The sequence below is a fragment of the Aotus nancymaae genome, unplaced genomic scaffold (assembly GCF_030222135.1).
Source record: "Aotus nancymaae isolate 86718 unplaced genomic scaffold, 86718_ANA_hifiasm-v0.15.2.pri h1tg000006l, whole genome shotgun sequence".
In the NCBI taxonomy this organism is placed as follows: domain Eukaryota; kingdom Metazoa; phylum Chordata; class Mammalia; order Primates; family Aotidae; genus Aotus; species Aotus nancymaae.
This window is the reverse complement of record NW_026988417.1, coordinates 63576791-63596128: the sequence shown is the minus strand read 5'-3', so window position 1 is coordinate 63596128 and position 19338 is coordinate 63576791. Positions and strand designations below refer to the sequence as shown.

General features: G+C 34.1%; 1 protein-coding gene across 2 annotated transcripts; it reads right to left on the bottom strand.

Moving 5' to 3' along the window:
- Positions 1–6883: 6883 nt before the first annotated feature.
- Positions 6884–15714, bottom strand: ODAM (odontogenic, ameloblast associated). Of its 2 annotated transcripts, XM_012473405.2 has the most exons (12): positions 15647–15714; positions 14853–14918; positions 14715–14756; positions 14128–14175; positions 13287–13520; positions 12812–12859; positions 10831–10935; positions 9946–9993; positions 9126–9197; positions 8541–8702; positions 8247–8305; positions 6884–7279 (listed from the first exon to the last, which is right to left on the bottom strand). In XM_012473405.2, exons 1-11 carry the CDS (start codon positions 15680–15682, stop codon positions 8276–8278), a joined length of 891 nt encoding a protein of 296 aa, XP_012328828.2. In that variant the 5' UTR covers positions 15683–15714; the 3' UTR covers positions 6884–7279; positions 8247–8275. The 2 variants fall into 2 exon arrangements, with proteins under 2 accessions (XP_012328828.2, XP_064220428.1); XM_064364358.1 differs by lacking the exon at positions 9946–9993.
- Between the last annotated feature and the right edge of the window lie 3624 nt (positions 15715–19338).

The window sequence follows — 19338 nt, the reverse complement described above, 5'->3', positions numbered from 1 at the left end:
GAATAAGATAGGGGCTTAATATGTTAGTTAACTATTATAATTATCTTATATATGTTAGTTATCTTATTATAATTAACTTAATATGTTAGTTAACTAACATATTAAACCCCTATCTTATTCCGATTACTACTTAAGTAGGAGAATTTTGAAACCAAGCAGTATCAGGTGAGAGTAATTATTCTTTCTGGTTGGCGATCTGGTAATGTGACCACCACATAACCTCCAAGGATTGTCTAACAAGCTGTAATCCTAGCTGAATTATGCAGTAGAAGCTGCTGTTGCTTTCTTGTGTTAATGTTAATTCAAATGGCAAGAATGCAAAATATAGAAAAGACTAACAGGATAAAAGTTATAGCTACAAAAATCCCCTCTGCAAATTCTTCAGCATATGGTTGCTCTTAAAAGGGCAAGGGCAATCAAAGGAACAGCAATCAGGATGTTTTAGTGGAAAGAAAAGTTGTGAGTGGTTTCATAGGAAAGAAGTTGGACATGTCATATGAAAAAATTTGTAGGTCTATTTTGGGGGGAATCAGATGGCAGAAATAAAAACTAATATATTAAGATATTAAAATACTCTCTATAAGAAAAAACGTTTTAAAGATTGGATACATCAATATATGCAGATATTCAAGGAGAGGGTGGGTGACCACAGGCCGAATTAGCAGAGGGGATTTTTGTGTAGTCATTGGAATTTATTAGATGAACTCTCTGTGCCCTTTCAACCATAATATTCTCAGACTGGGTGTTACAAGGAAAAGAATTATCTACTGGAAGAGGTTAAGCAACTTACTAAATCCAAAGGCACCACCATCATTAAAGGATTAGACGTTAGTACTAGGGAAATGCCCACTGTGGGAAGCCTTAGCAGTGGAGTAACTCACTATTAAATCAATAAGAGAGCAGAAATTTCACATCTTTTGGCCTACAGAGTTTGCAAAAATTCAACACACGTATACCTTTTCGGCAATCATTCCCTGCTATGAATTGGAAACCGTGATAAATGATCCGACCTTTACCAGGCTTGCATATATGTTAATACTAAGGAGCAATTTTTAATTTTAAAAAGTCTGTGAGAGACTTTCTAAGAGAATAAACACAAACTAATCCATGAATTCTCATTAAAGCCTCTCCTAAAATTATGTGTTGAATTAAAAGTGAACTTAGTGTCTGTGGATTCCTGCAAAATAATTAGAACCCTGTCTGTCAATGTTGTAGAATCTGAAGAGGTTTCTACAGATGGCATACTTGGCCCCAGTTGCAAAAAGGGATGTAGTTGCAGAGTTCTCATGCCCAGATTTCATACTAACAAGTGCCAGAGCCACAGCCAAACAGCCATATGTCCACCATACTGCTCACTGAAATGGGCCTGCTTACAGGCTTACATTGGCACCAACTATGTGCTTCATAAAAATTGAGTGGATTTAAGCTCCTCAGTACCTGCCTTGGACATTTCTTGGTAATTTTGTCATTTATACCATAGCTTGAAGCCTGAAGGGCAACAGCTGAGAAGCCATGCTTGTTAACTGTCCCCCATACTCATAACATACGATTTTACCAGTATAATTTGAATGTGTATCAAGTTTTTTTTATTATTATACTTTAAGTTCTGGGGTACATGTGCAGATGGTGCAGGATTGTTACGTAGGTATATACATGCCATGGTGGTTTGCTGCATGCATCCCACTGTCACCTACATTAGGTATTTATTCTAATGTTATCCTACCCCATTCCCCCCACATCCCGCTATATCTCTCCTGGTCCCCCCACTCCCCAACAGGTCCCAGTGTGTGATGTTCCCCTCCCTGTGTCCATGTGTTCTCATTGCTCAACACCCACTTATGAGTGAGAACATGCAGTGTTGTATCCAGTTTTATTAAAAATTAGAAATTCCATTTGACCCAGCAATCCCATTACTGGGTATATACTGAAAGCATTATAAATCATTCTATTATAAGGACACATGCACATGTATGTTCATAGTTTTTCTAAACTTCCCTTTCCCTTTGCAAAATATATAATTTCTCCGTTTAAAACTAATATTGCGGGCGAGCTTGGTGGCTCACGCCTGTAATCCCAGTACTTTGGGAGGCCAAGGCAGGCGAATCACGAGGTCAGGAGTTCGAGACAGCCTGGTCAATATGGTGAAATCCTGTCTCTACTAAAAATACAAAAATTAGCCAGGAGTAGTGGCGGACACCTGTAGTCCCAGCTACTCGGGAGGCTGAGGCAGGAGAATCTCTTGAACCTGGGAGGTGGAGGTTGCAGTGAGCCGAGATCACGCCACTGCACTCCAGGCTGGACAACAGAGAAAGACTCTGTCTCAAAAACAAAACAAAAACAAAAACAGAAACAGAAACTAATATTGTTTTAAATATAAAACCACCAAAAATTAAAGACCCCCTTCTATACACTATCATATAGTTTTTCCTTATTGTTTCACTAGAACATAAGTATTTTGATATAAAACATGGTTCACTGTACTGGTGCCATGTGTGTATTACACAGAGCTCTGGCCACAGTCTTCCTGTGACTCTCCTGAATAAACATTTTTCCCAGTTGCAAGCTTCTTTTGCAGAGTTTAAGAACAAGGCCTGCAGAGTCACGCATATGGGTCTGAATCATGCCCATTTACTCACTAGTTGATTTAACTTGGACACATTTCTTAATCTTTTACAACCATTTAGTTTTTTCCACATTAAAATGATAATAGCATATTTTCCAATTTGCCACATAGCTCTTACAATTTAAACAAAAATGATGGTTTGTATATGGCAGTGTGTTGATATCAAAAGTACAAACCTGAACTGCTAGTCTTTTGATAAATATCTGATCTTCACCACGTTAATTGTCCAAACTCTTAAGTCTTTTGTCCCCTTCTTTTTGTCTTTGAATTGTTGATATATAAGAAGTTTTTTTTTTGCATTTAACAAAGACTCTAATTATACTAAATCATTAGGGATCCATATAATTAGATATTGATCTGTTGGCTATACATTATTTAAGGTAACATTATCAAAATGCTTATGAAACTGACGACACCCCCATACACAAACAATTTTATATGTACACGTACACACATTCACCATAGACGTGTATAGGATAAACTGTAAAAATTAGCCCTATTTTGCAGGTGAAGAAAATGTGCTTAGAAAGTTAGGTATCTAAGATTACAGATCTATAAATTATGTAACTGGAATTCAGAATTAGTCAGTTCCTAACCACAACACAAGGAACATGAAATGAATTAGGGAAAAATCCACTTAGTGAATCATAGTAGGATGGAAAAAATTTTAAATAATTCTATAAGCTGTTATTTTAAAAACAATTTTTATAATAAAAGAGAGGCTTCATTCAAATATGTTTAAACAAAAGACTAGTTTAAAACACAATCTTTTAGTTTTATGTGCTTTAAAATATAACCATATATTTTATTTTATTTTTTATTTTTATTTTTATTTTATTTTACTTTAGGTTCTAGGGTACATGTGCAGGTCATGCAGGGTTGTTGCATGTGTGCATACTATATCCAGCATTTCTCCCCATGTTATCCCTCCCTACCCTTCCCACCCCCCACTGTCCCTCCTCAGTCCCCTCACCAACTTCACTATGTGGATGAGGGTCAAGTGACAAGTCATCAAGTCAGTGGGTTTGAGTCCGTGATTCAAAAAGAGAGTGCAGATGTAGAAGAGGAGGAGGAAAGTATTGGCTGAGATTCCAACAGCAACTTGTAAAACAAAGCAGCTTTTAATAATAACATAAATGGTAAGTATGTATGTTGTGGTGGTAAAGAGGAAATATGTTTGTATATCTGAAAAAAAGGTTTAGGCATCATCAATGCTGTTCTGTAGTTAAAATTATCACAACTATCATTATTTTTATTTCTCCCAATTATTAACACTTACAATGAGATATAAATTATTAGGAAATACTTATTCAGCATTATATGTATTTATTTACACAGTGCTTCACTGTGTGAGACACTATACATATATATGTTACACACACACACACATAGTCATTATTTTTATGCCAAGTAACATATATATATAATGTGTTTGTACATAATTGTTTTGTTTTGTAGAGACAGGATCTTACTCTGTTGCCCATGCTGGTCTTAAGCCCTTGGGCTCAAGTAATCTTTTTGCCTTAGCTTCCCAGAGTGCTAGAATTACAGAAAGTAACCACCATGCCCAGCCTATGTACACACACACACAAATATATACATATATATCTAATATATGTATACATATATAGTAAGTGATCACTTAATGTAATCATTAGGTTCATAAAAACTGACTTTAATCATAATGATATACTGTATAATGAAACCAATTTAACCAAAGGCTAATAGATATAAACAACTGCTAAGTTTCTATGGAATAAAAGATACTTTTATACTTAAAGTTGCACATTTCCAAAACCTATCAATGATATTAAGTGATGATGTACTGTATGTAAAACACTATCATGTCTATGTAATGTACTCATTTTCTGTGCTTCTATGGTTCTTGGCCTTACTCTTTAGAAAACTTTGCTTTACTGTTCTGTGTTTCACTGTTTAATATTCAGCACACACAATGGTGACAGGGATGTATGTGATGCAAAAGTGTTTATGTGGTTGAGATGAAGCAAATTTTATGCCAGTGGGAAAGGAACCACCAAAACATACAACTGGAAAGCAAAGAATGTCCAAGTGAGTATTTGTAACATTATATTCATTTCAGTCTGCACGTTTTTCTCCAAATATTTATGTTAAAACCAAACCATCAGTGTAATGGTATTAGAAGGTAGGGCCTTTGGGGAAGTAGTTATGACATTTTAAACAAATTCCCTCATAAATAGGATCTGCACCCTATCTGTTGCCCAGGCTGGTTTTGAACTCCTGGCCTCAAGCAATCCTTCTGCCTCATCCTCCTGAGTCGCTGTCATTATGGGTACAAACAGCAATGCCTGGCTCCAGATTTTGTGCTTTTTACATATTGAAAGTTTGTGGCAACCCTGGTCAAGTAAGTGCTCACTTCATTAGCATTGTTAGTAATAAAGTATTTTAATTAAGGAATATGCACTGTGTTTTTACACATAATGCTATTTCATACTTAAGAGACTATAATGTAGTATAAACACAACTTTTATAAGCATTGGGAAGCCAACAAAATCATATAATTCGCTTTATTGTGATATTCACTTTGTAGTGTTCTGAAACCAAACCCGTAATATCACCGAGGTATGCTTTTATGTGGATATATAGAAAGAAATCTACTATGAAAGATTTGTACATATGATTATGGAGGCTGAGAAGCCCCAGGATCTGTCATATGCAAGCTGGAGGCCCAGGAAAACCAGTGAAATTGTTCTCCATTCCAAATCCAAAGTAAATTCTAGGTCCAGTGTGAAGGCCTGAGACCAGGAGCTACAACGTGTGAGGCAGAAGATGGATGTCCCAACTCAAGCAGAGAGAGCAAATTTGCCTTTTCTCTACCTTTTTCTTCTATTCTGGCCCTCAGTGGATTAGATGATTCCCACCCACATTGATGAAGATGATTTTCTTTTCTCAGTCCACTGACTGAAGTGCTATCTTCCAGAAACATCCTCACAGACAAAGGAAAATAATGTTTTACCAGCTGTCTGATCATCCTTTAGCCAAGTCAAGTAGACACATAAAATTAACTATCACAGCATCTTTTTCAAAGTATTTATTATTGTATTCCCTCATTTGCTAAATTTTGAGTTGCTTATAACTTGCTACTTAGTTTTATAATTTTTTTTGGAGTTCTTCACTGTTCACTTTTAACAGAATAATTATGTTGCACTTATATTTCCTCCATAGTCTTTGGTCACTCCTTTTATCCTCCTCATTAAAGAGAAAAGCTGAGTACTCACTATGTTCCAGGATTTATTCTAAGAGATTAGTATGAATTACCTCATGTATTTTTTTACCTTGTTCCCATAAACTATTGGAATTTGGGGAACAAGGTTCATAGCTTCAGAATACCTGAAGCTATGAATTTTTTTTTTCCCAGATGTATTTTTGTTTGGATCTCTCCATCATTTCTAATACTAAGATATCAGTCAATTACCCAGAATTACATTAGTTCAGTACACAAATTTAGGGAAAAAGGATGCAGAGTAAAATGAAAGTAGAATTGATGAGGATCAGGTTACTCTTCCAAAAAGCAAGTAGCGGATTCTAGGGTCATAATATTACAAATGAGGAAACAGGTAAGATTCTAGGAATTGTAATCTACTTTAAAGCCTAGAATATTCATCAAATTTATTGGAAAACACCTAATGCATAATCATGTATTCATTTATTCATTCACTAATTCTTCATTTTTCCTTTTACATATACCTACTCACACACATCAACACACACATCTATAGTACATTGAATACCAATTTCCCTATTTTCTAAAAATTTCAGCTGATCATCTAAAGCTGAAAAAATAAGGTAAACATACAAGTACATTCATATTCACATGTGAATGGAAAAAAATTAACATTTTTATAAGCCAGCCATCTTCATGTGTTAGTTCATGTAGTTCTTTCAAAAATTGCAAAAGGTATTGTTATCGTCAATTTATACCTAAGAAAGGTGACACTAATGCAGGTGAAGTGATTTGCTGAAGGTTCAAAGCTAGGTTGAAAGCCAGATTTTCTGATGAAACCCAAAATCTACACTTTACTCTCTACAGGATACTGCCTCCCCTAAACAAGCACACACTTTCCTACCTTTTGAGTAAGGACAGCCACCTCTCTATGTAACTGTGTCATATTAGGAATAAGCAATTTATGATATCTGCCACCAAATGATTTTGATTTTCATGAGAATGTCTCAGAAGGAAGCTGAATGAATGGGCCTTAGGGAAATAAATAATGACATGTTAAATCTAGATACGTATTTTACTTCATCAGTTCCAAACACAACACTCATCATACATCCAATGACAGTATACCTATCTTCATGGATACTTTCATTTTCCAGAGGCATCATTTAATAATGCAATTATTCAACGATTTAATGATACTAGCTTTATTCTCATTGTTATTACATTTCAGATTATACAATGATAGGATATTTGAACAGACATACAAATTCATAAAAAAGACTTATTACATGATTGTATTATTTTCTGTGACATATTTAAAGAGTTTAATAACATTTATAAGTAAAAACAAAGTTAGAAGAGTCAAGATATTTGGGGTATTCCAAAGAACTGATACTAGCATTGAGGAAGTTAATAGCCTAAAATTATATCCAAGGCACGGCCACATCTTTTCCCTGAAAAATATAATAGAAAACCATTTTAATACCATTAGTCTTCTTTGAATTATATATTCTAATACCATACAAATTGCTTATTAAAGAAATAGAAAGCTGTTCTTTCACTGGCATTCATATAGATAGAAAAAAAGGTCATAAAAATACTGAAATTTCTTTAGCATTTCTTATTGAATAACTTGATTCGCCTTGTACAATATAGTACATTAGTGAGGAGGCTTTCCTAAAGAGGTGTTATTACTATTCACTCGCTTGTATTTTTGTAAACCGTTTTCATCTGAAGAATGCTGAGTGTTCATTTTTATGGAAGGAGAGATCAAAACAGACTCATAGGCAGCAGGGAGGAGATTTCAAAAACTTTGTCTTTTAGTTTCCCCTTCAGGTTAAATTGTTTGCTTTTTAGTATATGTTTTTACTTTTTGGTGCTGTTCCCAGCCAGCCCTTCTATCAAACTCCTATTGTAGCCTCGTAGCCAACCAAGCTGATTGAAACAGGTAATTAGTCAAGATTATGTCTGATACAAAAGTCACAGAATTTGAAATTATCTTCTGATCATACAATTTCTTTATCATTTTGAGATTTTTATTTTATTTCAAGCTAATACAGATATATTGGAATTATTACAATGTTTAGCTTGCAAACTGAAATGATGATTTGGGAGAAATGATTCTGTATAAAGTGTCGATAGAATGTCTTCTATATTGAACCTGGAATATTTAGTATTTGTGGTGTCAGAGAGTATTCCAAGCTTATAGTATGGGCAGACATGATTCTCAAAACTTAGTTTTGTTTTTAAAAATTGTTGAAGTCCATAATTACTATTAATTTTGTAGGTGCATATATAGCTAACTTGTTTTTTATAACCACTTTGTTAAGAACTCCATTAGCTTCTCTGACAACTTTTTCTTTTGTCTTCTTAGATAGAAATTGTCATGGCACCTAATGCATGACTTTGCCAAATACCTACCAAAAGCTTTGAATGATTAGGGCAACTTCTTATGGCTCCCTTAGGCTAACAGTCTTGCCCTAGGAAGAAAAGGACATTAATAAGAAGCTCTAATTAAACTGAAATTAAATTAAATTCTAATTAATTATCAAAACAATTATTGGTCACTTTATTCAGAGTTAATACCACATATTTTACATTAGTTATCATCTTAATTTCATGACTAAGTCTTATAAATTAAAGCACTAATTTTATCTCTGTATTTTTTCATTAGACAATAATTTCTTACATAAAATGAAATTTTCATTACTCTACCTTCTCTTCTGGGAGCTCTGGGGTAATAGTTAGGTCTATAGCAGAAGTGAAAACATTGGTTGTTCTGGGTTTTGGTGAAGTTGAGGACATGAAAACTCCTGCATTGTCATGTCTAAAGTTTATTACTTCTTTTTGTAAATATGGTATCTTTTCTCCTGTTGGCTATAGAGAATGAGAATGAAAACAAAGTTGTCATAGGTTCAACAAGAAGGCTAAAATTGGGAAGAATGTAAAGCAAAAGGACTGAGATGCAAAACTAACATTATATTCAAAAAGTAAGTTGCTATTATTAGTTATTTTAGATCATAAACTATAAAAAAGATCATGAATATATACCAGCAAACCTAATTGTCTCTTAATATCTGCTTCTAAATAAAGGTGCATGAAAAGTACCTGCCATAGCATACTCAAACATATTGATGAACTGAGTAAGAGTAAACTGAATCTTCACTGGCAAAATATTGTAAGAGGAAGAGGCAATAATATTGATGGAATTATAACAGAGTTGATATTAAAAGAACATTAGTGCAGTAAGTTGTCAATTGTTGATTTCCAGTAGCTGGCAAAATGTTGTAAGGATCTTACCATCACAGCAATTTCAGGAGCTGTGCCTAATTGGGGATCAAAAGCTAGTTGCTGCTGTCCTCCTGGTATACCCTAAAAACATAAAATGTTTTAAAAAGTCTAAATTAGTGATCTATGAAAATATGCTCTTTGGCCACTCAGAGTAGTGAAGCACTCCCAAACTTCTTAAATTATTTTGTTAAAAACAGAAATAATAGTTTAATTCCTGCTATTAGAGGACTGGATTGATAACTCAACTCTGCTTTTATTCTGGGAGTGCTGCTTTCTAACATTCTCTACTAGGACCAACTGTTCACCTGTTGAGCATAAACAATTTTACAGAACACCAATATCAGACAGAGGTAGAAAAAAAACCAAGACAACTTCAAAATATTGTCTAAAGTAAGGTCGCCATAAAAGGCACAAAAATACCAGGCGTCCTCACATCTTGGCTAATATGAGTAACTGATGCTTCTTTACCCATTAAAGCTTTCACCTTGCTCCCTAATCCTTGCCTTAGAGGCATGAACTTTTAAGACAATCATAGAGCTATCCTACTTTTAGATCACTCCAGAGTGAACCACCACTTCTTTGAAATCTTCCCCAAATTACCTAAAACAAGTCCAAATCTTGTGAGAAGTCATTCTAATACTTTCCTATTAAGACACCCAAGGCTCCCCATGTGTATGTTCTCCTCTTTGTAATGAGTGGATACATTCAATTTTGTTCAATTAGAGATGCTCTCCTGGTCATCTTTGACTGAAGGGCATTTATAGATTTAGTCGACAATGAATCAAGTAGTTTTAAAAGATTTTTTAATGAAAAATATGCATTTACTTACAGGTTCTGCTTGTTGTGGAATGTATCCAAATTGGGCATAGAATGGGATCTGTCAGATTTTTAAAAATATTTATTATATTTTCTGTGATTATTCTTGTCATAAGTTTGCAATAAATAATTACTTAAACATATATCTTTTATATTAATTAAAAGCATTTTTTAAAGTTTGTATGTTCCAGTAAGTAAAAATGAATTATTGTTAAATTAGCAAGAATCCTGTATAACCATATCATTTCTAGGATAAAACTCTTTCCCTTTAAAGCAACATGACAATTACAATTAATACTATCAGTTTTTTAAAGCATAATTCTAAGTTTTCTGTAATTTGTAATGTCAGGTTTTAGAGTTATGATTAAACTTAAAAAAGACATTTTCATTTTAACAGGAAGAATGTTAATTATATATGAGCCACCTGAATGTATTTTAGAATTCTAAAAATTTATTGCAGTTTCATAAAATTTAATATAATGACATCTGACTGTATCTCAAGGTACAGTGATCAAAGATATCTTTCATCAAGGTAGCTAATATTTTGCAATTTATGATTTTTAAATAGTAACCACACACACATATGTGGAAAGGTAGATGCTAGTAAATTTTAAATGTGAGAAAACTTTGCTTTTAAAGGTTACTCAGCTTTTTGGCCTTGATTCTATTGAAGTCCACTTACTGATTTCACTGGCTAAAAATCCAGCCTTGGAATATTACCAAGTAAGTTTACACAAAGGATATATAGCAGAGAGCACTATATCTACCCTCTTATGCCTACCTGTTTCATGCTGTTGAGTGTTTGCATTAAATATATTCAGAAATATTTTTCTCTGGTAATATATTCCATTTTCTCTATTTTGAAGTGGAACTAGTAAGATTAAAACATTTGCAGTACCTGCTCTTCAAACTGCTGCTGTCCTGTTTGTTGAGGTGACCTTGGAACTGTTTGCTGAGGTTGTTCCCAGGGTAGGAGCATGTAAACTGGATAGTATTGAAACATCTACTTGTAAAAGGGAAAGATACAAGAGATTCCATTAAATCAGCATAGAACACACTTTTTATCTTCTAATGTCAATTTTATTTAAAAGCTGTTTTATGCCTAGCAGCTTTATATGATTAAGTACAAAGGAAATAGATGAAGCATCTCTTCCCAAACGTTGGAAACAACTTGCATCCCAGTTAATACTGGACTTTGTTTTTAAGGTTGCTTGGTCAACACATTTAGAAAATAGTGGGTTGAACTAAGCAAAAGACCCCTTTTTTCTTTCCAAAGGGCATCTTGGAAACTTTATATACAAATTACTTTGCAAATACCTAAGTGAAAGATAGCCTATGTAGCTTTTTCCTTATGTTTTTTAGAATCATCATTCTACAGGATGTGGTACTAGAAGTTCTGCCATAATGAATGAAATGCCGTGAATGTATTGCCTTTAAGAATTGTTACTTTATTAAAATAATCATATATATTCTAGAATATTTGGTAAATCAAGACATAGACAAGTAACAAATAAAATCACTTAAACTTTACCACCTACATTACCATGTGGCTTTCATTTATATTATCATTGCCTTCTACTAATATGTCTCTATGTGTTTATATGTGTATGTGTTTATAGAAAATGAGAATCTTAGTACTTACTTTGATTTTTGTATGCTGTTTTGTTTCTTTGCATAAAGTAAGAGACTATATCAGACATGAGAGTTAAAAAAAAAACACTATGGTTTCAGAAGGATTATATTTTGTACAAGTATTCTTAATCCTGGCTAAGAATCAGAATCACATTTGAGCATTTTAGAAAATGACCAAATTTAGCATCTATTCATGGGCTATTGATTCATTAGCACTAGGGTAGGGTTCAGACATTTGTAATTTTCGAAATTACCACCAGAGATTCTAATGTAAAGCCAGGGTGGAGAGCTACTGGTTTAGTGGTTAAAGAAGGAGACAGAAGGGGTGGAGAATTATATTCCAACTCAGTCATTTACTTTCAATGGGATTGAAAATTTTATCTCATTAAGAGTAGGTTTCCTGATTCTTAAGATGAAGTAATTCTAGTTATACGTCTAATTCTGTAAATGCTTATGTTACAGAATGAGATAATGTCTAGAAGTAACTTTTGTTTTGTAATGGGAGTGGAAGTGAGACAAAATCATACAGATATAATTACAGTAGAGACTGTAACTTTATGAAAATGCCAATATTCTGCTGAATAATAATATAATTTATTTATATTACTGTTTCTTTGAACTGAGAATATTATAAAATTAATAATCTTAATATTGATAGGGTTTTCCAAATTAATATGATGATTATATTAGCTTGCATTCATTTTTAAAAGATTCTCTTATTTAATGGAAATAATTACCATTTGATTGTAACATAGATTCAAATTGGAAATGTACAACAAGCTTGAAATGTTTTGAGCAGAATTTCATAACTGCTAAATAACATGAACAAGTGTGTCTTATCTGTAAATCACATCATATATTATCAGCTTAGTGCATCTCCTTCTGAAGCAAAATTTAAAGTTGGATAAAGTCAACCCAATTTCTCCTGAGTTTTTCACAACTTCCAGCACTTTGGATGCAGAGAGGACATGACCTGGGGGCGTACTGATCTCTTTTACTCTCCACATAGTGATGCCCTTGGAAATTCAGAGGTCCTGGAGACTCTCTTTAGCTGCCTGTTCTTAAGGAGTTGTTAAGTGAGCCCAACATCAACAAACTGATAGGAGCCCAGTAATGATGTTATCTAGACAGTGATATCATTATACTGGTTTTTATAGCCCTATTATAGGAGTCAGAGCTAGAAACAGAAAGCATCCTGGACAGTGTATGTAGCCCTCTCTATGAGCAGTGTTATTATATCCGTTTACCTGTCCTTGCTCTTGAGGCATTTTGAAAGAGAATACATAGGGCATCACCTGCCAAAAAAAGAATTACATGAAAATGTATGCTTGATTTTATTTAAAATTCCTGAGTCATTTTTCATAGAGCTAGCCATATAAACATCACTTTTGGTTGTGTTAGCAAGCTTCCATGACAAAAAGTCATCGATTATATGTGCTGTCAGTAACACAAACTGCCTGTTATACAGTGAAGTTTTCCTATCTTATCCTAGACTTGTGTTTAAGTTTTTTGGTTTGTGGCTGTATGCTAGAGTAGCTGATTCAAATATTTTTCATGTTAGAAATCAGAAAATAAAAGAAAGAGCTTACAGTGATGGTAGAAACATATTATGAGAAAAAAATATTATTCAAAACTCCCTATTTCAAAGCTGATTCATATTCATTGTCAAATTCAACATGTAGTTCTCTCTCCTCAGAACAAAAGGAAAGAGGCCTGACTTACGTGACTGGGGCCTGGTTGTGTCTGAGGTGTTGTTTGAAGCTGTGAGGGGTCAGCTTGGCCTGCCTGGGCTCCTTGGGCAAAACTGACCTGTCCTGGGAAGGGTATCTGATTTGGGAACAGTCCAGCAAACCGGTCTAGAGCTGATAAAGAGAACTGGGAGAGTCCTGGAATTTGACCCTGCTGCTGCTGTTGTAGAATTCCAGAGAAAGGTGGAACCCATGAATTAAATGGGACCTAAAAAGACACAAAGGAAAGACAGCATTTTCCCTTCATGCCCAAAAGAATTTAAAAATCAGTCCTGAGCAAGAAAGAGACAAAATACAAACAATGTTTGTACTTCCAGTGTTGCAATATAAAAAAGGACAACATCTTGATTCATTTTGAACCAAGCAAATATTATGAAGCAAATGCTAAATTCCTGATAGTCATGAGAAATATGGGCCAGGGTAAGGTTGATAAAAGAGCACAACATCTGCATATGCCAGACTGGTTTTAAACCTTGTGTATTTTCCCCTACCTTCCCCTAAAGCGCCCCTCTCAGCCTGCTGTTACTGGTTAGCTGGGCATGACTTTGTGTAAAATAATTAATTGTTTTAACTATCTAATGGTTGTCAGAATTAGTGCCTGACATATACCAAGTTCTCAACAAATAAATGTTAATCAAATTACAGTTTTTATTTTAATCTTCAAATCGTCACTAGAATATATGAGACAAATTTATAATATTAAAAATTAAGATTTCAGAAATAAGATCAGGAAACATTTTGTTTTATACAAAGTAACATTTGAAATGAGCAATAGAAAAATATTCCCCTTAAAGTAATTATTGAAATGGAGGTACCTGAAGTTGTAGTGGCAAAAGTTGACCATTATTAAGATTAAGAAGTAACTAGAAAAGAAAAAACAATATGAAATCAAGATTACTATAGATTAAAATGAGTAAGAACATTGTTTGCTACACATTGCACAAGTCACAGCTGGTTGCGCAATTTCTTGTTAGAAGTGAGACGTTTTCTCACTAGGCTTACATTTAATTACAGTGATTCAAAGTTAGAATTTAAAACAAGGTTGGGATTTAACAACATCTCCCTTGTTGGGTATGAGATTGCACAACATTAGCTCATTCCAGTGGTTTAGTCATTTTGTGTTTTAAACACCTTTACACACCTATATGAGGTGTTATTAGAACAAAAAGATATAGACAATATTGTTTCTACCTTTGAAGAATTAACAATCACAAAAAAGAAGCAGAATAATATTTTAGAGGTAACCTGTTATACAAGCAAACATAAACATTAGAAATGTGCTTGGATATACATAACAGCTAGTGGAGAGGAACAAAGTATAAATCAAATAAAGACTTTTATCTCTTCCCACTTGGCTTCCATTAAAAAAGTGGAAGAGATTGTTTTAATTATTTAAACTAACCTCATTGCTGTTGCTGGCGGACATAAGTTGCCGTGGGATAAGCTAAAAATAAAATAAAAAATAACATCAGAAATAGTAAAAAGAAGGATTGTTGAAGGCTTAACAAAATGAGATCAGTAGTGCCATAAAATCACTTACTGGGGCTGACAGTGTCGCTCCCAAGAATCCAAGAAGAATTATAATTTTCATTTTCATATGATATATCTAGAAAATAAGTTGTGATCTTAGCTTTATAAAGATTCTTTACTTAAAATTCCTGATAAAATAATTAGTATTGTTCAATCAAAGGAAAAGTTGGGTGAATTCTATAGTATTTACTTATATTTTAGAATTTAAAATGTAAAAATTTATGTTCGTAAATTTTTACAACATAACTTGTTATTTTCTCTCAGACAAGCCAAAATCAAAATAAAAACCAAAATTGTTTGCTTGTTCTTTTAGCTTGACCAAAAGACTCATTTGGAGACATATGATGTGCTTGAATGCATTTGAGCAAGATGACCTCATCCTGGTACTGCCCTACAAGGAAAGGAACAGGCCCTTCAGATCATGGGAAGTTATGACTATGGCTAATCAACTAGGGCCTTATCATTACAAATTTTAATGTCTATGTTGAAAAGTACTACAATAGAGATTTGACAATACCAGATAATTTCCACTTAGTAGTCTAATAACAGAATAATGTGCTAAACCTAAGCAACTGAGTCAATGCTTTTCTAATTTAGGGAAATAGTTTATAAAACTAAACTGTGATATTGATTTATGGTATAACCTGTTTAAGTATATTTCTCTTGTCCTCCAGATGTGAAACTTCCTTCCTTGGCTCACATCACTGACCTAATCAAGCATTTAGGGTGTACTTGATAGTCTATCCTTCAGAGTTCACTGACTTTGGTTCTTCAAATTATAAAAGCAAAGATTTGGTATCTTACCTTACTCCTGGACCTATAATGAAAAATCTGAACCATGCAAGATCTGTGTTCTTTTTCTCTCCCGCTCTGCTGCTTGGTGCCTCTCTTAAATTTTAAAAGTCATCTTCAGAAAAAAAGGACCAATCATTGTTCAAAAAGACCAGTGATTCAGTGGGTTTCAGACAATGGCTTAGCTAATAACCTCTTTCCTAATCATTTAGGTGGTATGTGGATTCCCACACTTTTAGTAATGTTATTAAATTATCCCTTGAGAAATGTTATCCTGTGATCATTATTGGCTTCTGGTTTTGTTATCACAAACTTTTCTAGAGTAATTCTTCTACAATAATTCTATTCTACTCTTTCTTTTATAATTCTTAAACTGGATACTCTAATTGAAAAAAATGGATACCCTAATTGAATAAAACTTAATATCTTTAATAAAGTCAAAGATAAATGGGTGATTATTTTTACTTCAAGGGCAAAATAAAGAATTGATAGAAAACACAGGTCTGAAAAACAAAACTTCACAGCCTACTTAGCAGGATTCTTTGCTTCTTCAATGCTGGTCTAAGTAAATATGAGCTAGTTTCCTGTAGGTTTGACCTTGAAAACATCAGTTGATCTCCCTCTACTTACTTAATACAATCCTTAAAAAATTGCTAAATTGGCCACGCATGGTGGCTCACACCTGTAATCCCAGCACTTTGGGAGGCCGAGGCTGATGGATCACGAGGTCAGGAGATCAAGACAATCCTAGCCAACAGGGTGAAACCCAGTGTCTACAAAAAATACAAAAATTAGCTAGGTGTGGTGGCATGTGCTTGTAGTCCCAGCTACTTGGGAGGCTGAGGCGGGAGAATCGCTTGAACCTGGGAGGCAGAGGTTGCAGTGAACCGAGACTGGCTCTGTCAAAAAAAAAAATGGCTTTGGACTACTTTGAATATTGTCAAATTAAATATACCATAAACCCTCCGTCTCTTCAGAGACTATTTTCTTTTGCAGGCTGCAGGATCTTAGCCAGCTAACCCCACTACTGGGCCAGAAAATTGTCAAGACCAAGCAATGAAAAGGTCAGCAACTGCATTATAGAGTCTAAAATACAATTAGTTTAATGATTATTCTGATGATGAATTGTTTCATCTAACTATATTCCTCAAATCTGAAGACAATTGGAAGACTTCTGTCATTGTGTTCTTTTTGTTTTTATTTTTCATTACCTGAGTATTCTTTAAAAAAGCAATTGAAACTCTCCAGTTGCTCAACAGTTGAAGTGAAAAAGAACAGGCTATGCTTTACTTTCTGATAGCTTTCAAGAACCTGTGTCTTTGGAGGTCAAGTTATCTCTAAGTAGGAGGGGAAGTAGCAAGGGACTCTAGCTTTCATCACATTGTAGTGTGGATATTGTATATGTCTGTTTCTCCCTTTCAACTATGTTGAACATACTCATTTTCTATTCCTGTGTCAGTCACCAAGTAGGTATTCCACTAAGTTTTGTTAAATAAATGGTTCCTTCATTCAGGGGAGAAAAAAAGGTGGCATAATTCCAAAGCAATGTGAGTCTGTATGGATTAAGTTTCATGGACATAAGATGAGGAAATCCGGAACCTCATATTGTCACTATAACTTTATTATTTTGTTTTAGTTCAATTACCAGAATACCAGACAACCCTCCATTCAAATAAAAGTACAAAAACATATTCTAATGCCAAGAACCATGACTTTTGAATTATGTACCATTGAAATTATCCGTATCTTTGCTCTGTTCCAGTAACATAGATGATGAATAGTAAACAACAATGGCTTATAAGTTAGTGCTTTCAAAATGTTTTCCCTACTTTCTTTTCCTTCAACTGTCCTGAAAAATCAATCAAGGCTTATAGAGTGCCATTGTGAAATAGAGCAATGATCTATGGATTATGACCATTGAATTTAAATTTTATCACTTCTTAAAATAATTTTCTTCCATCTGAGCTATAATTTCTCTGGAACTTCTAATGATATATCAAGGTAGACAAGATATGTATATATCACCCTCATGTTTCAATGAGAAAAATGAAGTACAGAAGGTTCAGTGACTTTATTCATTAATTCATTTATTTATACAAGAAATAGCTATTGCACAGCTTCTATAGTCCATGTCCTTGCTCAGCATTCAGAACTTAGTGCTAGTGATAATACAAATGGTTTTTGCCTTTCACACTTTCAAAAGGTACCAGACTTCTGGCTAGAATTCAGGTCTTTGATTCTTAATTATGTAGTCCTGTCTCAAGGCTCCCAGATGCCTAACTAGAGAGGAGAAAGACATAGTACCATAATAAAGATAATTAACAAAAAAATTGTAACTTGTACAGTAAATACAGAGAATCAGCAAGCTGTCAACTAAATCTCTTCTATTACATTGGGTGTATTTTAACTGCCATGAAACTTTATGAAAGTAATCTCTTCTAGTTGATATTGTACATTACTGGACACTAATTATCATATGTCCACTATGAAAATGCATTCTAGCTTAGTAACTCTTGCTTGATTAGATGAGTATATTTTATTATATTTAAGATATGTAGGTATGTGCTGTGAATTATGACTATAATTTCCAGGAGTGTTGTTTTAGATATAAAGGTGTTAAGAAAAATAAAAAATAGACTTCTTCCTTTTATAAGAAGGATTCATAGGTTTCAGAGCAGTTGAAAGAGGCCAGCACACAGCTAGGCTTGGGTTAGAAATGATCAGCTTTCTGCAATTCCCCAAAGTGTGGCAAGTTGAGCAAGCAATGGGAGATGTCTCTCAAATACAGCTTGTACTGGTCTGGGTGTAAATTGACATCCACTTTCCCTGAAAGTAATTTCTTTTGTCCCTTTACCTGAAAGTCCCTTCTTTCTCTACTAAACCTCTATAGTATTTATTTTGCCTTTTGCTTTGTGTATTCCAGCCTTACCATTTTAATGACTCCTGCATCTGTTTATTTGTTTGGAGCCTGCAATCAGTTTGGCCTTAACCCAGTTTTTGTTTACAACTTTTTGTAGAAACAAAACATACCATTAAACAACTCAATTAAACAAAATCTTATGGTTCTAGTAACTTGCCTATGATTGATGTCATGAGGGAGGAAGTCCACAATGTTTGGCCAATTTCAGACTTTCTCCTCCCTCCCAAACATCTAGCAAAGTCCATGCTGTGGCGACGGGACTCTCCTGTGAGTGTCCCAGTCAAGGGGAGTATACATTGCCCAGTCTGCCTTAGTTCACCCTCAGAATTCTGGTGATGATCTTTTTCCATTGTGTTACATTAAAAGTTTATCTCCTTAATAAGATGTTACGATTTCTGATAGCAATGTGTTTTATTCTACTCTTCAAAAAAATTGCTATCTTGTCTTTCTTTCTTATTCTCTACTCCTTTCTCCTTCCCTTTGTCCATTTGCTTTTTTTTTCCTTTTCTTAACCCTTATCTCCTATTTCAAATATTTTCCTCTTCGTTTTTTTTTTTTAACCTAGTTTATGAAGCCCTCAGTGATCTGACCTTCGCTTTATTCTTCCACTTCATGACTTCTCATTCTTCTCCTTATTCACTAAGCTTCAACCCCACTAGCTTTCATTCTGAGTTTTGAACATGTTAAATGCATTACTTTTAAAAATTAATTAATTATTTTATTTTAGGTGCATACTATATCTGACATTTCCTCCCATGTTATCCCTTCCCACCCTCTACACCCC

Coding starts and splice junctions, on each gene's coding strand:
- ODAM (XM_012473405.2), bottom strand. CDS start 15,682: ATGGTTCAGATTTTTCATTATAGGTCCAGGAGTAAG. Junction 14,757..14,852: donor GAGCGACACTGTCAGCCCCA/GTAAGTGATTTT, acceptor TTTTATTTTTAG/CTTATCCCACGGCAACTTAT. Junction 10,936..12,811: donor TGCCTCAAGAGCAAGGACAG/GTAAACGGATAT, acceptor TTTTACAAGTAG/ATGTTTCAATACTATCCAGT.